Raw genomic sequence first — 19,959 nt, forward strand, 5'->3', positions numbered from 1 at the left:
AGGTATGAGTGAAGACAGATTAGCCAGGCGTGGTGCTGCTTGCCTGAGATCTCAACACTTTGGGAGGCCAAGATAGGAGAATTGCCTGAGCCCAGGAGTTCAAAACCAGCCTGAGCAACATAGCAAGATTCTGCCTCCACAAAAAAAAAAAAAAAAAAAAAAAAAAAAAAGATTAGCTGAGTGTGGTGGCGTGCACCTGTAGTCCTAACTGTTTGGGAGGCTGAGACAGGAGGATTGCTTGAGCCCAGGAGTTTAAGTCCAGTCCGGGCAACATAGCAAGACCCCATCTCTTCAAACAAACAAACAAACAAAAAAAGATCGGCTCCCCAGACAGCTGAAGTATTAAGTGGAACCATATGTAATTGTATTTTTGTAGGACAGAAATATCAGTAATTTCACATAACTAATAGATTCAGTAAGGTAAGTTGAGAGAGAAAATGCTAGCTAGCTGGTTCTTGAGAGGCTCAGAGGAAGGGGAGGCCATGCCCATTAGGAGAATGGTGGGTAGGGGTGGCAATACACAACAGGAAGGCTGCCTGGAGGAGGTTGCATTTCAGATGTTCCTAGAAAGGACCCTGAGCTGGATGGCAGGGAAATAGGAGAGTTCTGATTCGTTCTGGGAACTGTAATCCCTCTCACATGGAGCTTCTATAGAAATGTGGGTTAGGGCAGAAAGGAAGGCTGGGGGCTGTGTGTGCCTTGGTGACGCGTCCCCGTCGCTCCTGAGCCTTACTCTGTTCCCCTTTCTTCCTGGCAGCAGAGCCCCCTCCCTTGCTGCACTCAGGGACATGACTGTCAGCACTTCTACCCCCCCTCAGACTTCACTGTCAGCACTCAAGTCTTCAGGGACATGAAAAGGAGCCACTCCTTACAAAAAGTTGGGGAGCCCTGGTGTATTGAGGTAGGTCTCGGAGCAGAATGACGGTATGAGATGAGCTAGCTCTAAAATGAAGCCGCCCATCCAAAGTTTACCTCTCTCTAGGGCAGGGCCCATCCACTGCGATCCCTGAATTCTTGTTGGGTCACTGTCATTTTGGGTGCCATGATGTCTGGGTGTGCTGACCACTGATAGGGATATCATAGCCATAAAAACGCCTGTTTACAAGGAGAGGGTGGAGGGTGGTGCTCGCATGACTCCAGGATGCCTGGCTCCCAGTGAGGGCCTCGTGATCCAGTGCCACACGTAACTTCCGTGAAAATGAGGAGCGCAACATTATCCCATTAAACTTGGCCCCAGGAAGTGTCTCTTGGGACTCTTCAGAGTTCACAATGGAGGAGAAGTTACCACCTCAACTTTGCCTTCGTTACTAGTAATTTAGAACTTAAAGATTTTCTTTTAAAATTCAGGGTGCTAGAAAATGCCCACTTTACCTCGACAGTACCTACCCGAGGCAGCCGTGAATGGCTTTACTCGCAGATGTTGCTCTCCAAGGACAGGAAGCATTGTTAATTTCCTTTAAATAATTCAATACAGTGTCAATACCCCACACTGCTCAGTGCTTGGGAGTGACAGTTCTCTTCAAATTAATAGTCCTGAAGAAAAAATAACATCTAGAACACGCTTTTATCTTCAGAAAAGCAAAAGTCAATGCAGATGAAAAATTTTCAAGGAACTCTTAGGTTTACACAGCAAATGATTTAGTACTAATGTTAGCTTTTAGAAAAAGAAATGTGAATATTTATGAACCAATTAATAAAGGCTCTGTCTTTAAAAACATTTATTGTATACCTACTGGGTGCTGTGCTGTGTGTTAGAACCACAGGAACAGACAGCAGTGCCTCCAGCAGGCAGAGACCTGGAGTAATACATATGTACATAGGTCTTGCTGTTGGAGAGAGAAAACGTGGAATAAGTCATCTTTAAAAGTTTGTTCTGGCGTAGGAAGTGATGAATAGCCATATAAGAGAACTAGAAACTGTAAAAATATATAAAGAAAATGTAAATACCTATACTCTTATTACCTATTGATAATCTCTCTCTCTCTTTTGAGATAGAGTCTCGCTCTGTTACCCAGGCCGGAGTGCAGTGGCGCGATCTCAGCTCACTGCAACTTCTGCCTCCGGGTTTCAAGCAATTCTCCTGCCTCAGCCTCTCGAGTAGCTGGACTACAGGTGCGCACCACCAAGCCCAGCTAATTTTTTGTATTTTTAGTAAAGACAGGGTTTCACCGTGTTAGCCAGGATGGTCTCGATCTCCTGACCTCGTGATCCGCCCACCTCGGCCTCCCAAAGTGCTGGGATTACAGGCGTGAGCCACTGTGCCTGGCCTTTTTTATTTTTTATTTTGAGACGGAGTCTCTCTCTGTCTTCCAGGCTGGAGTATGTGATCTTGGCTCACTGTGACCTCCGCCTGCCAGGTTCAAGAAATTCTGCCTCAGCCTCCCGAGTAGCTGGGATTACAGGCACCTGCCACCATACCTGGCTAATTTTTGTATTTTTAATAGAGATGGGGTTTTGCCATGTTGGTCAGACTGTTCTTGAACTCCTGACCTCAGGTGATCCACCTGACTTGGCCTCCCAAAGTGCTAGGATTACAGGCGTGAGCCACCATGTCTGGCCGATAATCTCTTAATATTTGGATACATTTCCAAATTTCTAGTCATTCATGTGCACAAACCTTAAGTGTTTCACAAAATTAGTATTATACCTCATACGGTTTTGCAATTTCTTTCTACTGTTAATTCTAGGGACACTTTTTGACACTATAACGTGTGCCTAATTCTCTTTAGTAACTTCATGTACTAAAGTGGAAATCCTCTGGTCCACCTATTCCCTGTTAGCCGGATGTCCATAAAACTGAAGATGTGGCTGGGTACAGTGGCTCACGCCTGTAATCCCAGCACTTTGGAAGGCTGAGGCGGGCAGATCACGATATCAGGAGTTCGAGACCAGTGAAACCGTGTCTCTACTAAAAATACAAAAATTAGCCGGGCATGGTGGCACGCGCCTGTAATCCCAGCTACTCAGGAGGCTGAGGCAGGAGAATCGCTTGAACCCGGAAGAAAGACAGAGGTTTCAGTGAGCTGAGATCGCACCACTGCACTCCAGCCTGGGCAACAGAGCGAGACCCCGTCTCAAAATGTTTCTGGAGTCTTTCGGACTTTTCGCTGTCTTGCATGCTTGCCTCTGATCTTTCATGTTCTTGGGCCATGCCTATGTCTTGATTACCTGGAGCTGCTGTCTGTGTGTGTAAGGAGCATTCCCTTTAACTGGCCTGAGTCTGATAGAGCAGGGAGGCCCCCTTTTCTCTGCATTAGCCATGGCCTGGTAGAAGATCTTTTTCAGTAGCCTCTCATTGGTTCAGCTTTTAATAAGCGTAGCTGTTCATTCTGGCTATTTATGATAAGATGATATGAATATAGCTATTCTCCCATCAGAGCCTGGCACATGGTAACTCATTAATCTTTGGTTGGCGGCAGGAGGTAGATAAAGGAACCAGGCACCCATTTTAAGTATGAGGAAAATGAAACAGAAAGACTGGGTTTCTTCCTTATAACTCAAGATCCACAGGAGCTGATTAGATCCCTGGCGCCAGTGACTGAGCATTTCTCAGCCTTGTCCTCAGAACCCAGAAGCATCTCCCAGGGACGTGCCAAAGTGCCACGTTTCCAGGATGTCATCTAAATCTGTAAACTGTGAATAGGTGAGGTACAAAGATGCCACTTATGGGCTGTGCCAACTTGGGCAAGTTACCCGACTGATCTGTGCTTCAATTTCTCCATCAGTGATAGAGGTTCACATATGGGCTATATATAAAGGGGGTGCTTGGTGAGAGAGCTGGTGGCCTCAGACTGGTGCAGGCAATTAGCAAGATTCTTGAGGAATCACACCCTGATGGTGTGTCTGTGTGATGGGCCAGTCGCTGCTGGAGTAGCTCAGTTATGTGTTCCATGTAGGTTTCCATGGAAATTCACATGTAACATTTCTAGTACCTACTTCAAGAATTTTGGTGGTGGCTGGGTGTGGTGGGTCATGCCTGTAATCCCAGTACTTTGGAAGGCTGAGGTGGGCAGATCACGAGGTCAGGAGTTCGAGACCAGCCTGGCCAACATGGTGAAACCCCGTCTCTACTAAAAATACAAAAATTAGCCAGGTGTGGTGGCACATGCCTGTAATCCCAGCTACTTGGGAGGCTGAGGCAGGAGAATTGCTTGAACCCAGGGAGCGGAGGTTGCAGTGAGAGCCAAGATGGCACCACTGCTCTCCAGCCTGGGCGACAGAGCAAGACTCCCTCAGCTGGGGGGGTTGGTGGGGGCAGGGTAAGAATTTTGGTGATGTGTGAGAATCCTGATCCCACAGCATGGGTGTGATAGAAATCGCTCTGCAGAGTGTAGTGGGAACCTCTTGTGACTGATCGTCAGAACTAAGTTTGAGTCCAACACTCACTTTTTTGGCAAGGTGCTTCCCCGCTCTGTGATGCAATTCTTGCATCTGCAGAAAAGGGGGTAGTCATGGGATATTCCCGCAGTCTGCTCCACTGGGTACCTACAGAGATCCCTTGACATTTAACACAGGCTTCCTGTGATCCAGGAACTACTGTAAGAACTACTGTAATTACCTCCTATATTAATTTTTCCAAACCTTGATAGCAACCTTATGAGGGAGGTGCTGTGATTATTCCCATTTTGCAATTAAGGTAGCTGAGCCAGAGAGAGAGAAAGCAACATCCGTAAGATCACACAGCTGAAGGGTGAGAGCTATAAAAATTGCTGGGAATGAAGGGCCATGGTTCTTGGCCATGGTTCAGAGCTGTGATACCAACCATCTTCCACTTGTTCAGGGAGAAGGTGTTTGATCCTTTTCTTCACTCAGCCGCCTTAGGAGTTGGGAGGAAATTTTGGTTCAGGATACCTAAGTTCTTACAAGTCTCAACAATTGTACTTTGTGTCCCATCCACATTTCAAATTCATTGTCCCTTCTCTTTCTTTCCATGTAATTCAGCCGGATTCGAACCCTTTAGATCCCTTCCTCTAGGGAATTAAGGTTGGTAGACCAGCTGAGTAAATGTGACTCAGTAAGTCAATATCCACCTGGGCAGGGATGAGTCATTTCTTTCTAGTTAGCTATTCATGTACATTTTAAAGCTTGCCACACAAAGTCATTACATTGAGGCTATTAACATGTTTAATAGTGACAATAATAGGGTGTGACCCATGGCATATAACCGCATTCAGATAAGAAGAAAGAGTTTTCTTTTTTTCTTCTTCCTGTAATTGCTCAGTCAATACCATTTTCACGGAAATACTTGCAAACAAACTTTTAAAAAGTTCTTTGTCCAAACCCTTCCCTGATTCCTTGTTTCCTTCCTTTTCAGGGGTTCTATAAACTTTTCCTGATCAGTGGCCGGGGATTAGCGAGATGGTGCACTCTGTCCTTCTGATTTTGTGGTTGACCTACCCTTTTGCTGGTGTTGAGCCTGTTTTTATTGCATTTTTTGGGGTGTGTGTGTGCGTGCACGCGCATGTGTGTATTTTCAGGAGGGGGCACATTATTGCTGCTACTTGCTTATTAACCTCTCAATCTAGAAATTTCAGGGAAGAGGAGACTTCCGCTAAATTTGCCAAGCTAGACACATAAACGAGGAGTTAGCCATTTTGGTGAGAGGAAATGAAACTTTTCTTGGGTTTATTAGACCACATCCTATGTGGCTTATTATATGTCTGATTTCTAAAAAGCATGTCATCACGGTCAAAGTTTTATTTTTGCTTGTTAGTCATTTGAAACAAATATAGATATTGCTTCATTTCCTGGGTACTGTATTTTTCAGTACGTGGTATGTATGGAAAATTTGGGTTTACACAATGAAGTGCACTAGAAGGGAAGTATTTGCTAATTTAGAACTCTCTACATTATAACTTTGGATTAGCAAGCATTCTGCTAACTAAACATTTTCATTTATCTCCTACCCCTGAGTATATAAAGAAGCAGATGAGACAACCAAAGAAATACCCCTCCAAGACAAAATGAATATGTTGAAATACTTTCTCTCAGTCTTTTAAAAAATGTGATTTAAAAATCATAGATGGGATCATACTGTACATGCACTTGTTTTCTGTTTATTTTACATCTCTCTATACTAGAAACACTTTCCTATATACGCCACAAAAATTGTGAAAGTACTAATGATTATCCCTTTATGCTTAGCTGTTGCCCCAGTGAACTCAGACTGTTTTCAAAGTTCCGCTGTTGGCCAGGCACTGTGGCTCATGCCTGAAATCCCAACACTTTGAGAGGCTGAGGCAGGTGGGTCACTTGAGGCCAGGAGTTTGAGACCAGCCTGGCCAACATGGCAAAACACTGTCTCTACTAAAAAATACAAAAATTAGCTGGGTACGTGGTCCCAGCTACTCGGGAGGCTGAGGCAGGAGAATCGCTTGAACCCAGGAGGCAGAGATTGCAGTAAGCCGAGATTGCACCACTGCACTCCAGCCTGGGTGACAGAGCAAGACTCCATCTCAAAAAATAAAAAAACAAAACAAAAAACCAAAAAACAAAGTTCCACTATTAATAGTGCAACTGCATCTCATGTGGCAGAGGGTGGAAGTTGCAAATAGTGAAGAGAGAGTGATTCTGGAACATTCCATAATGCCCCCTTGATGTATGTGACCCATCATCGCTTCGCATGTATAGCCCCGGATTGTTCTGTGCAAATAGGCCAGCAAATTCAGCTCCTCCTCTCCCCCTCTCTACCCCAGTTCATGCTCACTGGGTAGGATGGGAGGTGGGACTGCCAGATTATTTTTATTTTTTCCTTTCCCACATTCTCTATCTGCCAATATTTTTTTGTTGAAGTCTTTTAGGCTAAATGAGCAGACAAATTTTCTCTGCTGATCAACCGCCGTGGTAGCATCAGTGGACACTGCAGTGCCTCCCTGGGAATTTTTAATGCCTCAGTGAGGTCATATTCCCAGTGTAGAGGAAACACGACGTAGTCCCACTCTACTTATCAGATGCAGAGGTTGCTACCAGGAAAATAGACGTGGAGAAGCCGAGATCATTTCTGGCCCCATTTCCCTCATTGTTCATCATTCCTTGGACTGCAAAGAGATGTCATTGTAAACACTATCCTTTTCATTTTGTATACTAAGCAGGAAGCCCAGGCACTCTCTGTGGAGGTCTTCCAAGGGGCTCATCCATGCAGAAGATAGGAGTGTTCCTGCACCCTGCATCCTAGCCTCAGTGAGCTCACTTGACACCCCCCAGGGTGCTGCAAGCTGTGCCCATGTCTCTCCACATTAGTGGCTACCTCCCTTTTCCCCTTTTGTCGTGAGTCACGTATTTTCTTTGCGTCTCGTGTGACAAAGGTTATTCGTAGAGAAGATTTGGGCCTTTGGTGTGTGACATGTCATCCCCACAGTTGATTGTTTTGGCTCCTCCCCTTTTGTAATGCTGTGAGGTGACAGGTCAGTTTTTAATGGGCTAGTCTGCGTCAAAGGAGAGTATAAATTAGCCTTAAGACTTTGTATTCCATATAGGGTCTCCCATATGAGAATATGCGGTTAGCACTTAGGGAGAGGGGTAGACGCTGCAGGGATGGTTTTGATTTATCTGCCTATCAGTCAGCGTCTCTGTTGACGTACGTGTTTCTCAGATATCAATCCCTTTTATGACGTCAGCAAGGTAGACGTTTGGAATTTGGAAATGGAGAGGAACCATATTTCAGCCCAGACTCTGGAACTTAATTTACTCATTTTTATTAAGGGCAGCGATTATTAGGCAAGCAGCTAATAGCAGATCTGAGTTCTTATTCTTCCTTATAAGGCCTGTCCTATGGACCTTATTGGAAAGGTATTTTTTGCATCAGCTGCTGCTGGTTTAGCCAGGAGCACCATCATCTTTCACCTTTTACTTCACACCCATCCAGTGTTCTCTGTCACGTCTCTGAAAGGCCATTTCAAACCAGTTTGCATTAAGAAAAATCAGTAGTTTCTTTTTTTTTCAGTTTGGTGGAAGCGCCGTAGGAGGCCAGATTTGCTTTTCCTGGTCCATGTCTGGCCTCTTCTGTGGGGGCCAAAAATGAAAGAGGAGCAGCCACACCCTTTTAGATTCTGGCCATGTCACAGCACACTCACAGCCAGCTTCAGAGGCCAGTGCAGCAGGGAGAAAAGCTCTTGGCTGGGAAGATCTAAATTAGAGGCCTGTTTGTGCTCAGAGTGAAAGTTTCTGTTTTGGAAAAGCCAGCTCCCTCCAGAGGGGAGGGTGGGGATGGGAAAGCAATGAAGACACCAGAGAAAGAAGAAATAAGAGGGGGAAGTGAGGAGGCATAAAGTGACTGCAGGACATGGGACCCCCCTGCTCGGCTTCTGCTCCTACCCCACCAGTCACTGGGTCAGACAAGCTTAGCCTGAGCCCCGCGTCACCATCCCTGTCCTGGTGGTAGCCTCTTGCTGTTTAGAAAAACAGAGTTGGGGGAGATGACAGTAGCTTGCCTGTGATCTACACACAGGGCAGGTTGGGAGGGGTCCTGCACACTCTGTCACTTAGTGCTCATCCCAGCTCCTGCGTGCTAGGTTTGTGGCAATATTTGTGGTAAGCCTTGTGGTTCGCCAGGGGCCAGGGTGACAGATGAGAAGTCCCACTTGTTCCAGAGAAATAAGCTCCACTAGAAAGTAGGAGCAGCTTGTAACCAACCGGGGGAAGTCCGGTGCGTAGGTTGTCACAACTCTCTCTCAGGACAAATTTCTTTCCTCTTGCCGGTTGTAGAAGAATCCATGAGGAGGCCAGGCGCAGTGGCTTATGCCTATAATCCCAGCACTTTGGGAAGCCAGGGCGGGTGGATCACCTGAGGTCAGGAGTTCGAGACCAGCCTGGCCAACATGGTGAAACCCCATCTCTACTAAAAATACAAAAATTAGCCAGATATGGTGGTGGGTGCCTGTAATCCCAGCTCCTTGGGAGGCCAAGGCAGAAGAATCACCTGAACCCGGGAGGTGGAAGTTGCAGTGAGCCAAGACTGCACCACTGCACTCCAGCCAGGGTGACAGAGTAACACTGTTGTCTCAAAAAAAAAAAAAAACCGAAAACCCATGAGAAAGATATATGGAGGTAGGAGGGAAAGGTGTACCCTGGAGGGATTGCTTATGGCATCTTTTACTGGCTTCAGAAACACATGTTATGGCCAGACGCAGTGGCTCACACCTGTAATCCCAGCACTTTGGGAGGCTGAGGTGGGCGGATCGCCTGAGGTCAGGAGTCGGAGACCAGCCTGGCCAACATGGTGGAACCCTGTCTTTGCTAAAAACACAAAAATTAGCCAGGCGTGGTAGCGCGCCTGTAATTCCAGCTACTCGGGAGGCTGAGGCAGGAGAATCGCTTGAACCTGGGAGGTGGAGGTTGCAGTGAGCCAAGATAATGCCACTACACTCCAGCCTGGGTGACAAAGTGAGACTGTCTCAAAACAAAACAAAAAACAAAAATGTATTTTAAAATATATTATGATCATTGACTTTTTCTTTTGGTCTCCTGTTCTACAAATTGTAATATAAATTCGTATTATTGCCACCACGTAGGACACAGAACGGCTCCATCGCCCTGTACATGTCCTGTTGCTGCCTTTGTGTAGTCACTGGAGATGTGGGTTTTATTTTTATTATATTCTCCATTTAATAGATAGTGCCAACTTGATTCACTTCATCCATTCCAGGGCTAATTTTTCACTGTTGATTGTCAGGGGCTCTGCTCTGCTGTTTCTCCAGCCCTCTCCAGCGAAAGAGATGTAACTGCAGTGCCATGGTTGTCAGCTTGTTAGTTATTGGCAAGTCTTGGTTGGATTTTCTATTCTTCATTGTGGGCTGTCCTTGCCTGTACACCTAGCATGCTCTGGACCCCTTTGTGGATTTATGAGAATTCAAGCTAATTCCAACAGTGGCCAAAGAAAAAAATAGCGAGGGAAATATGTTACTGCTAACCATATAGGCCTCAGAGTGAAAACGGCTTTTGGAGTATTCTGCTTTGAATTATTTGTTTTACTCTTTCTCAGATGTCAGGACAGATTTTCAAGATTTGGGCATAATGTTTAAAATGAAGATGGTATGCCTGTAGATTTTATTGACCCAACTTGGTCCTCCCAGGCTGTCCTCACCTGCCCCACTACTTAGATGAAACCAGGAATGGCAAGAGGAGAGCATCCAAGCCGCCTGCACCAACCCTCAGTGCATCCCCACCCAGGCTCTGGAACGAGCTGCTACACGCATGGGAAGACCAGAGCTGCCGTCTTCCTGGCTGTTGTTCAGAGCTTATGCTTTCTTAGAGAAAAGTGCAATGTAGGGCTATGTGTGTGGTGGGGATCTTCTGTGTGTGCTTGTCCTCCCCCTGGGAAATGATGAGAGGTGACCCCCAAGGTCCCAGCTCAGAGTGTCACACTCGAGTGAACAGTAGATGATGCTTCTGCCGTGCATTTTGCTGGGGAAGGTAACAGCCATCGCACACATGTAAATTCTTGTGTAATCCAATTCCTGTCTTTGTAATTACTTGGAGACTTGCCATCGCAGCCAACTGAGAAGTGGGAGCAGTGACCCTGGGCAGAAAGCAGAAATTGGAGGGGAGGGGAGGGGCAGGGAGGTGGCATCCAGAACACAGTTGTAGCTCTCCTGGCTTTACAGCATCTAAAATCACTTCAGGATCAGGAAAAAGCAAAAACATTATAACTGCCCTCCACGCAAGTACCCCAGCTTTTCTGTCCCAAGTTCCCACTCCCTCTACCTCTCTCAGCAGGCTGGAGGAATTCTCAGCAAGCGTGGTAGAGTCAGGTCGTCAGTGACTTAGCTGAGAGGAAGGACTTTTACTGATAAGAAACTCCCATTGTCTGGCAACAGGTTTCTGTAGAGGAATGTCTTCCAGGTGGGAGAAGAATGGTTTTCATTTTTAACAGCCACACACTATAAACAAAGCATCCCGAGAGCAAGGGTACCTAGCAGAAGAAGAACAAAGTAGCCAGGAAACAAGTTCCTTTTCAGCATCCCCATTGAAATGATAGGGTACTTTAGAAAGCGGGTGGTGGCATTCTTTCCACAAGTACAGCCAAGTGTCACTGTGGGGTCTTAATTCTCTCGAATCTGCCTCTAGAAGGCAGAAGGCAGAATGATCAGCTCTGCTCTGAACGTGTTTGCCATTTGTCTGATTGACGTTGGAAACATGATGTCACTTCGGCAAACACCCACATGAGAAGGTGTATTTTTTTTTTTTTCTTATTTGGGTGACAGATTGCATGTTAGGGCACTGAAAGATGAAAGCACTAAATATTTGCTTTAGAAAAACACAGTGGAAGATTCTCTCATCCTCCCTGCTGAAAACTTATGGGCTTAGAATTCCATTAACCAAAATGACTGTCTGCAGTTAAACTTATTGCGACCCTCTGGGCATGATTAACAAATCAGGTGGAAAGGGAAGGTGGAGGAGTATACGGGATTCTTTTTTCATGTTGTGTGGAATAGGGCACTTAGTTGAAATTGAGGTTCAAGTTAGCAAAAAGAAATTCCATCCTTCAGCCGGGTGTGGTGGCTCACTCCTGTAATCCCAGCATTTTGGGAGGTTGACGCAGGTGGATCACCTGAAGTCGGGAGTTTGAGACCAGCCTGACCAACATGGAGAAACCTCATTTCCACTAAAAATATAAAATTAGCCAGGCGTGGTGGTGCATGCCTGTAATCCCAGCTACTCGGGAGGCTGAGGCAGGAGAATCACTTCAACCGGGGAGGAGGAGGTTGTGGTGAGCTGAGATCGTGCCATTGCACTCCAGGCTGAGCGACAAGAGTGAAACTCCATCTCAAGGGGGGAAAAAATCCATCCTTCTTCAATGTGTATCTTTTCCTTCTCAGTGTTTAATAGGACGTTCTACTCAATGGATTGGTTTCCTCCCTATAAAAAGGAGCATTTTGTTATTCCCTCTTTCAGATTTAATGATAAAGTCATAATTCCTGCAAGTCTTTTGAGGAAGATATATTTTATCTCATAAGATAGCTGGGCACGGTTGTTCACGCCTATATTGTCAGGGCTTTGGGAGGCCTCAAGGATCGCTTGAGGGCAGGAGTTTGAGACCAGCTTGGGCAACATAGCAAGACCCCATCTCTACAAAAATTAAAAAGTTAGCCAGGCATGGTGGTGCATACCTGTAGTCCCAGCTACTTGGGAGGCTGAGGCAAGAGAATTTCTTGAGTCTAGGAGTTCGAGGCTGCAGTGAGCTCTAATTGAGCCACTGCACTCCAGCTTGGGTGGCAGAACAAAACCTTGCCTCTTAAAAAAAAGAGAGGGGCTGGGCGCGGTGGCTCACGCCTGTAATCCCAGCACTTTGGGAGGCTGAGGCGGGTGGATCACAAGGTCAGGAGATCAAGACCATCCTGGCTAACACGGTGAAACCCTGTCTCTACTAAAAAATACAAAAAATTAGCTGGGCATGGTGGTGGCCGCCTGTAGTCCCAGCTACTTGGGAGGCTGAGGCAGGAGAATGGTGTGAATCCAGGAGGGGGAGCTTGCAGTGAGCCGAGATCGTGTCACTCCACTCCAGCCTGGGCGACAGAGCGAGACTCTGTCTCGGGAAAAAAAAAAAAAAAAAAAAAAAAAAAAAAAAAAAAAAAAAAAAAAGAAGAAGAGAGGTGCAGTGGCTCATGCCTATAATCCCAGCACTTTGGGAGGCCAAGGCGGGTGGATTGCCTGAGCTCAGGAGTTTGAGACCAGCCTGGGCAACATAGTGAAACCCCATCTCTACTAAAATACAAAAAATTAGCCAGGCGTGGTGGTGTACGCCTGTAGTCCCAGCTACTCGGGAGGCAGGAGGCGGAGGTTGCAGTGAGCCAAGATCGCACCACTGCACTCCAGCCTGGGTGACAGAGCGTGACTCCATCGAAAAAACAAACAAAAAAAAGAAGTGAGAAAGAATGTGGTTTTGTCAGTGTCTAGGACGTCTGTTTAATGGGATGGTTAGGAGCGTGTGCTCCATACTCTGAGCTCAAACCTTGGCTTTGCCTCTGACCAGCTGAATGACCATGTGCAACTCACTGTTTGTGCCTAAGTTTTTGCATTATAAAACCAGGACATTATTATGCCTATCTTCACTTATCAGTAGATTTGGGTGAATTACAGTATGTAAGGCAAGTGACATACATGGAAACTGGCAAACATCTGGTTTTTTTTTTTTTTTGAGACAGAGTCTCGCTCTGTCGCCCAGGCTGGAGTGCATTGGTGCAATCTCTGCTTACTGCAACCTCCACCTCCTGGGTTCAAGCGATTCTCCTGCCTCAGCCTCCTGAGTAGCTAGGATTACACGTGCCTGCCATCATGCCCAGCTAATTTTTTGTAATTTTAGTAGAGACGGGGTTTCACCGTGTTGGCCAGGGTGATCTTGAACTCCCGACCTCAGGTGACCTGTCTTCCTCGGCCTCTCTAAGTACTGGGATTACAGGCATGAGCACCTGGCCATATCTGTATTTTTTAATTCACTTCTTTTATTTGGGAGGAAAGAAACTTGAACCCTCTTCTTAGTGGGAGTGGGATAGGCTTTAATGTTAATACTATGTACCATGTATTAAAAATCCACTACCCTTCTGGCACTGGATTAAGCTTTTCATAAGTATTATTGTTTCAACCTTACAGCTACCACAGGAGAGAAAAACCAATATTATTTAAAGTTTATGTATAAATAAGCTAGTCGCTAACATGTACTCAGCACTTACTGTATACCAGGCTCTGCCTTAAGTGGTTTTCATATCTTAACTCATTTAATCCGCTTAATTTATAGGAACCATTTGTTCTCATTTTATAGAGAGGAAAACTGGTGCAGACTTTTTTTTTTCTTTTTAATAATTTGTCCTTGATTCCACTGAAAGTAATTGTTAGGACTGGGATTTGAAGGCTGGGTCTTCAAATGTTGTCCAAACCAGGCTGCCCACCTCCCCATCAATGACAACCTTCTGTCCTGTAACATGGAAGGTGGACCCAGCTGTATGAGAAGCTCAGAGCACACAGATGCTGTCCAGATACGCTGACTTATGATCCTTGCAGAGAAAAAATCTTTATTACCGGAAGTTGTGGCTTCGGAGCCTCTCTGCAATTGGCAACATAGATTTTTGTTTTGTTTTGTTTTGTGTGTGTGGTTTTTTTTTTAAATAATTAGAAACAGTTCTACAATTGTTACCACCCACAGTAAAAAGTTGCTTGGATCCCGTGAAGTAAGAAAGAAAAAAAAATAGGCCATTTGGTAGAATGATTAACAGGGGGCTTTAAAGAGGAAAGTCTGCTTTGGAGGGTGAGCTTTGAATGTACAGATGCTGGGACCCTCGTGTTTTTCAAGTTTCCCATTTGCCTGCATTGAGAATCAAATGTGAATGGTGGTTGCCAGTGATAGGAGGGGTTACAATGCGTGAGATGGCTCTGGGAGGAAACCCACATTTTTTCGTACTTATTAATGGTATGTCTTTTGTGCGAGTGGGTGTGAGTACTGAGAGCATCAAGCGTATATTTGCACAGTGTGTGGTCCTCGCTGCTGTGTTCCACTCCCCATGATGGTGGGCTACACTAGGAGGAGAAGCAAGCCTTAGCACAGCTTGACAGTTTCCATTGTACGGACGGAGTCACTGAGGCAGGAGCAAGCCAGGCCTTTTTCCAGGTCAAGGGAGCTGGGTCAGTGTAGCTGGGGCTCTTGGTTTCTTAGCACTGTGCTCTGATTATCAAAGCTACGCCCCCACTTTTGTGGGAATAAAATCGGTGCCCTTGTATATAAGTTGTTCCCCTCGCTCCCAGCCCTCTCCTGAGAATTAGGATGAGCCAGGATCTGAGTTCAATGCCTTTGGTCCAGTAAGATGTGCTATTCATTGGCCATCCTTCCCCCATAGTTTCAAGACTGTAAGTGGTCACATGGGCAAAAGAGATGATTTCCTAATCCTCGTGGGAGCTTGAAGGATTTGTGTTTGTTAAAGGAGGAACATCACGCTGGAGGGGTGTCTGTCTATGTGTCCCACTTAAACCACACTGCTTTTGACTTCTCCTCTGTGATGATTCCCAGGCAGCCTCCTCTTGCCATCCTGACTTGTTTAAATTTATGGGTTGTTGGCAAGCAATTTTTTGATGCTATTCTCATAGCCAGAGGCCAAGATCCCTTGTGGAGCAGTGCCTGAATTTAATAGATGTCATCTGGACACCAGGGAGGGGCATTGAGAAGCACTGGGGGAAAAGTCTTAGAAGTGAGATTTTACCCCTAACGCCATCTCCCAGCCTCTTATTTATCCTTTTCAGGGCAATGCAGCCTGTGATTTTTTTGGTGGTACCATAGTGTCGTATACCATACTCTACAATTCTAGGACAAAGGACACAGTGTCCTAATGGTCTTGCAGATGGCCTAAAATACATGTGGTAAGCCACTTAGTTAATTTGACCTCAAATATCTCAGCATTACTGAGCTCTACACCTGGATGTTTACAAAGCCTGAAGATCTCTACCCACTGCTGTAACATCAGGTGACACTCAAGGAACACAGTTCTGCTCTTCTGGCTGTCTGGGGGCTTGGGTCCCAGGCTAGGGTCTAAGGCAGACAAGACAGTCCCATCCCATTAGCTTGGTACATGAGGATTAAACAGTTCCTCGAAGTCACGGGGTGGAGGAGGACACACTTAACTCAGCCCCCGCTTATTCAAATATCAGATTGCTGGCTGATAGCCTCCCTCCCTGCAATGTTGGCAGGAAGCAGAAAAGAAGGGAAGATTGTGAAAATAACTGTTGCAAAAGCCATTAACTTGACTTTGTGGGACAGACATGTAGGTCTCTCCTTACTGCTTCTGGACACAAATTATGGGAAAGCCCGCACAATAGGTCTCGTTAACTTCCAGAGTGACATGACAGGGACTCCAGCTTTTGAGACAGCTTGAGTCCATTTAGTAAAATGTTATTGAGGACTTCTGTGCCAGGCAGGGTTCTGGTGTTGGGGACAAGGGTGTGAGTGAGGGGATTGAGTTGTTGCCTTTAGGAAGTGTACTGTCTAGCCAGGAGTAACGGCTTGAGTCGAAGTCGGCTCCCATTGGGCCTCTTAGGGAGTCCCAGTTTGCTCTGAGGCCTGCTCCTCTCTGGGAAGAGATAACCTTGAGAGCTTCTGGGATTTGGAACTCCCTGCATGGTTGGATGCCTTCCATCTTCATGTGAATCGTCTTGGTAATGAGGCTGCCCAGGAAAGCCATAACACAGGGACATTTGGTGGGGAGGTCCACTTTCGAAGTTTTGGGAGTTACCATGGCTGTTGTTCAGACTGCAGTCTAGATGCTCCCAGGCCCATTTCTCTCCTTTTTCACTCTTCAGTTCTGCCTGGTGACCAGGGAGGTGCCCCACACCTCACCCATCTAGTGGGGTTTCCCACCACACTTCCAATTCTTGCTCATTCAACATCAAGTCTTTGCTCTGCCTTTCTTCGAATCACAAAGATCCTGTCTGCCAAAAGCATCCTGTCCAGGTTCCAGGCAGACGAGAGTCTCTGAGCATTCCAGGGTCTTACAGTTTAGAAAGAGGAGAGAGCAAGAGAATCTTAAAAAGCACCATAAGCTGGAGCTGTTTAGAATAGAGCAAACAGCCCTTGGGGCTCTGGCAATCAATGTTTGTAATTAGTTTCCTGATTTATTAAGAAGAGTTTGTTGTCTCCAGGATTAAAACAAAACAAAACAGAAAAATGGATTCTCTAGGGAGATTAATTGGGACTGTCCTGTGGGTAAGGAGATAGTAAGAAGATAGCAGTAAGTGGAATGTTACCTAACAGGTAAGGTGCAAATGGGCTCTGAGGTATTCCCTTGAACCTGGGCTTCTGATACAAGAAAAGTAAAATAACTCAGGTCGGGGAAATGGACCTGAGTGCACTGAGAATATTAATGCAAACAGACCCCAACCAGAGTAATGTGTTCACTATGGTTGGGGTGGGTGGGTTTGTAGAATCTGTTACAGAATCTTGGAATTGTGAGAGCAGACTGATAACTCTAAGCTGACCACTCTTCAAATCCTCTCTTGAACAGTGGGGAAGCAGAGGCTCAGAGAAGGAAGACTGCTGTAAGATCAAGCAATTGTGTGTAGCCAGACAGTGGGAGAATCAAGACTAGAATCCAGATCTCTTGGTTTTCCTCTTTCCCCTCGGCCACCTCCGATTCAAGGGAGAGTTTAATTTTGTGAACCATTCCTGTTAAGTGCCATTAATTTCAAGGTCTTTCTGGATTAGTGTGTGAAATTCAGTGTGTTCAGTATGAATTCACTTATTTTCCACTTGAAATCCTGATTTTTCTCGGATGCCCCGGGTGTTGATGTGATGATCAGGAGGCTCGTGATGGTGATGAGGATGGATTAATATAATCATCTCTGCTAAAGGTTAACTAGAAAGCAGTGAGCTGGAATTGATACATAAAAAATATTGAAAACTTTTCAAGCAGTGAATGTGCTTTAGCGATACATAGACAATCAGATCTTACCATTTATGTGTGTATTTTGAATGATGAATGAATAAGTAACTAGTCTTTCCCAGAGGACTGGTATTTGGGAATCTTTTTATAAAGTGTTGCTTTCCGGGCTTTCGTTAAAACCTCAAACATAGAAATGTATGAAAATGATCCTTTGAAAACAAGTTTGGCACCAACACTATGTGAGAAAACTTGAAAAGTATATAGGTTGTGGATCACCAGTTCTTGAACTCAGAACCACCCTGACTGAGTTGACCATGATCAGAATGGATGCAAGAGTTCACTGGTTTTATAATTTTTGCGAAGAGCTGTCTTCTGCCCTTAGCACTCCCATGTCCTGTAACCAGGAAACAAGCCGGTGCCCTGGGTTGAGTTCAGCAAGTTTGTTTTGACTTGCAGCCCATGATGGGAGTGAAACTCTCATTATGTAATGTTAAACTGGGCCTGGAATGTCAGCAGAGCTTGGCCTGCCAAAGCTTGAAGGGTTGGTTGGGAATGGACTATGTTTAGTATGACTAATCCAGCTCGGCTGGGTACTGGGAGGGTGGGTGGCTCTCTGAGGAGGGAGGTATGACTTGGGCTATTTCAAATCTTAGCACTTTGTATAAACTCTGTAGTCCCTCCCCTCACCCCCTTCCCCTCCCACAAAAGAAGTTAAGCCTTACTGACCAACCAGTACAGTCAGGGGCTGTTGACTGATACCCAAGCCTTGATGTACACATTTGTGGTCAAGACATCAAGGTGCGGCTGGGCGCAGTGGCTCATGCCTATAATCTCAGCACTTTGGGAGGCCGAGGCGGGTGGATCACGAGGTCAGGAGATCGAGACCATCCTGGCTAACACAGTGAAACCCCATCTCTACTAAAAATACAAAAAATTAGCCGGGCGTGGTGGCGAGTACCTATAGTCCCAGCTACTAGGGAGGCTGAGGCAGGAGAACCGCGTGAACCTGGGAGGCGGAGCTTACAGTGAGCCGAGCTTGCAGTGAGCCGAGATCGCACCACTGCACTCCAGCCTGGGTGACCGAGCGAGACTCCGTCAAAAAAAAAAAAAAAAAAATCAAGGTACATCACTTGCAATTAGAGAAATAATGCTTTTGGGTCCTGTGAAATAATGGTGTTTCTTAAAGCAGCCTATACTGGTCAAGTGTTGCTGGCAGGGGCACTTAGTAATTAAAGCAATTACACAAAGTAAACATTACGTTCCTTAATAAAAATAGCAGTGAGCTCTAGTAAAAACTGAATGTAAGGAAAGAGGTGGGCTATTTTCCTAATAAAGATTCCAAAGTATAATTTAGGGTCTGTGGGCTGACCTTCTTGGTCTTCCTTTGAGAGCCTCCATCCCCCTTTGCCCTCATACTTCCCCACCAAGCTTCCTCTTGGCTCTTCTTAGGGGACAAAAGAATCCCGTTTTTATGCAAATGTTTTTAGCTGGAGGTAGAATAATCAGGAACCATGTTTGCACAGTGATCCTTAAACACAATGTGGACCCCCACCCCACCAGGCAAAGGTTGCATTTTGGTGGGGATGGCAGAGCCCCCAGCCTCTGCTCTGCCTGAGGTGAAGTGGGGAATCGCTTTTGTCCCTTCCCTGATGAATGGGTGTAAAGTGTTCACTGAACCTGGAAACACCTCCTTTTGTGTCGGGTGCTCTCCTAACACAGGCTGTTAAACTTGGGGCAATCGCTCTTGGTGGGGGATTGAATGGGGCCATTGTGGGGGGGAAGGGGTGCACGCTGAAGCCATTGTGGGCATAGAGATACCATTGTTTTCTCAGTATTAAGAAAAGGAGTAGGACTCTAGGGACCTCCAGGCATCAGTGTGGCCGACCACTGCACTGACTGCTTTTCTAGGTTTGCATTATCCCGGAGGAACCCCCTAACCCGAGAGGTTGGGCAAGGTTAGCCTAGGCTGGCAGCACCGCGGAGCGCCCCCTGCAGTATGGACGTGGTATTCCCTTTCCAGCCTCTGCAGGGCCAGGGCGCTCCATTTCTTCGCAGGGACTGCCTGCCCTGATCGTGGCCATCATTTTTGCAGGGAGATTGCCGTTTTCCTCCAGGCATCGGAGTTAAAAAGCATTTGTTCAAAAATCACTTCTTCCACTTTAGGAATAACATGATCCCCCATTCCCTGCCGGTGACTTTTTCATTTAATTTTCGTTTTGCCATATGGTCTTTCAGAGGCACTCTGATCTTAATTATAGTATTCAGCCTTTGTTTATTTAAAAATCAGAAGGCAGATAGGCTATTGAGGGTTTATCTGTACTAATTGTACCACCATACCTGCCAACTGTCCCCTTAACCACTACAATCCCTGCCGACAGTGTGTACACACAAACACACGCGCGTGCACACATGCGCCACAGAATGTAATGTGTGGATCAGAAAGGAGCGTATTTCCAGCTTTAGAATTGCCGCACTGGCATTTTCCATCATGAACCCCTGCCATGTAGTGTTGAATTGAAGGGGATTTAGCCATGGGATTGGGAAGAGCAGGGAGTTAGGGTCAGAAGACCTGAGCTCAAATCCTGACTCTGCCACTTACGGT

At 46.0% G+C, this 19,959-nt stretch overlaps 1 protein-coding gene across 49 annotated transcripts in view; it reads left to right on the top strand.

Annotated features, from left to right (window-relative positions):
• The window catches only part of TCF7L2 (transcription factor 7 like 2), a 217,334-nt gene that overhangs the window by 138,967 nt on the left and 58,408 nt on the right, over positions 1–19,959 (top strand). For 9 of the 49 annotated variants that reach the window (XM_054503879.2, XM_054503904.2, XM_054503883.2 and 6 more), the window contains one exon: positions 761–901. The exons of 31 other annotated variants lie outside the window; for them this stretch is intronic. In XM_054503879.2, the coding sequence (XP_054359854.1) occupies positions 761–901 (141 nt within the window). Of the gene's footprint in view, positions 1–757; positions 902–19,959 lie in introns of all 49 variants that reach the window. 9 more of the 49 variants (XM_063670274.1, XM_063670294.1, XM_063670275.1 and 6 more) reach the window with 1 other exon arrangement.

The sequence above is a fragment of the Pongo pygmaeus genome, chromosome 8, assembly GCF_028885625.2.
Source record: "Pongo pygmaeus isolate AG05252 chromosome 8, NHGRI_mPonPyg2-v2.0_pri, whole genome shotgun sequence".
In the NCBI taxonomy this organism is placed as follows: Eukaryota; Metazoa; Chordata; class Mammalia; order Primates; family Hominidae; genus Pongo; species Pongo pygmaeus.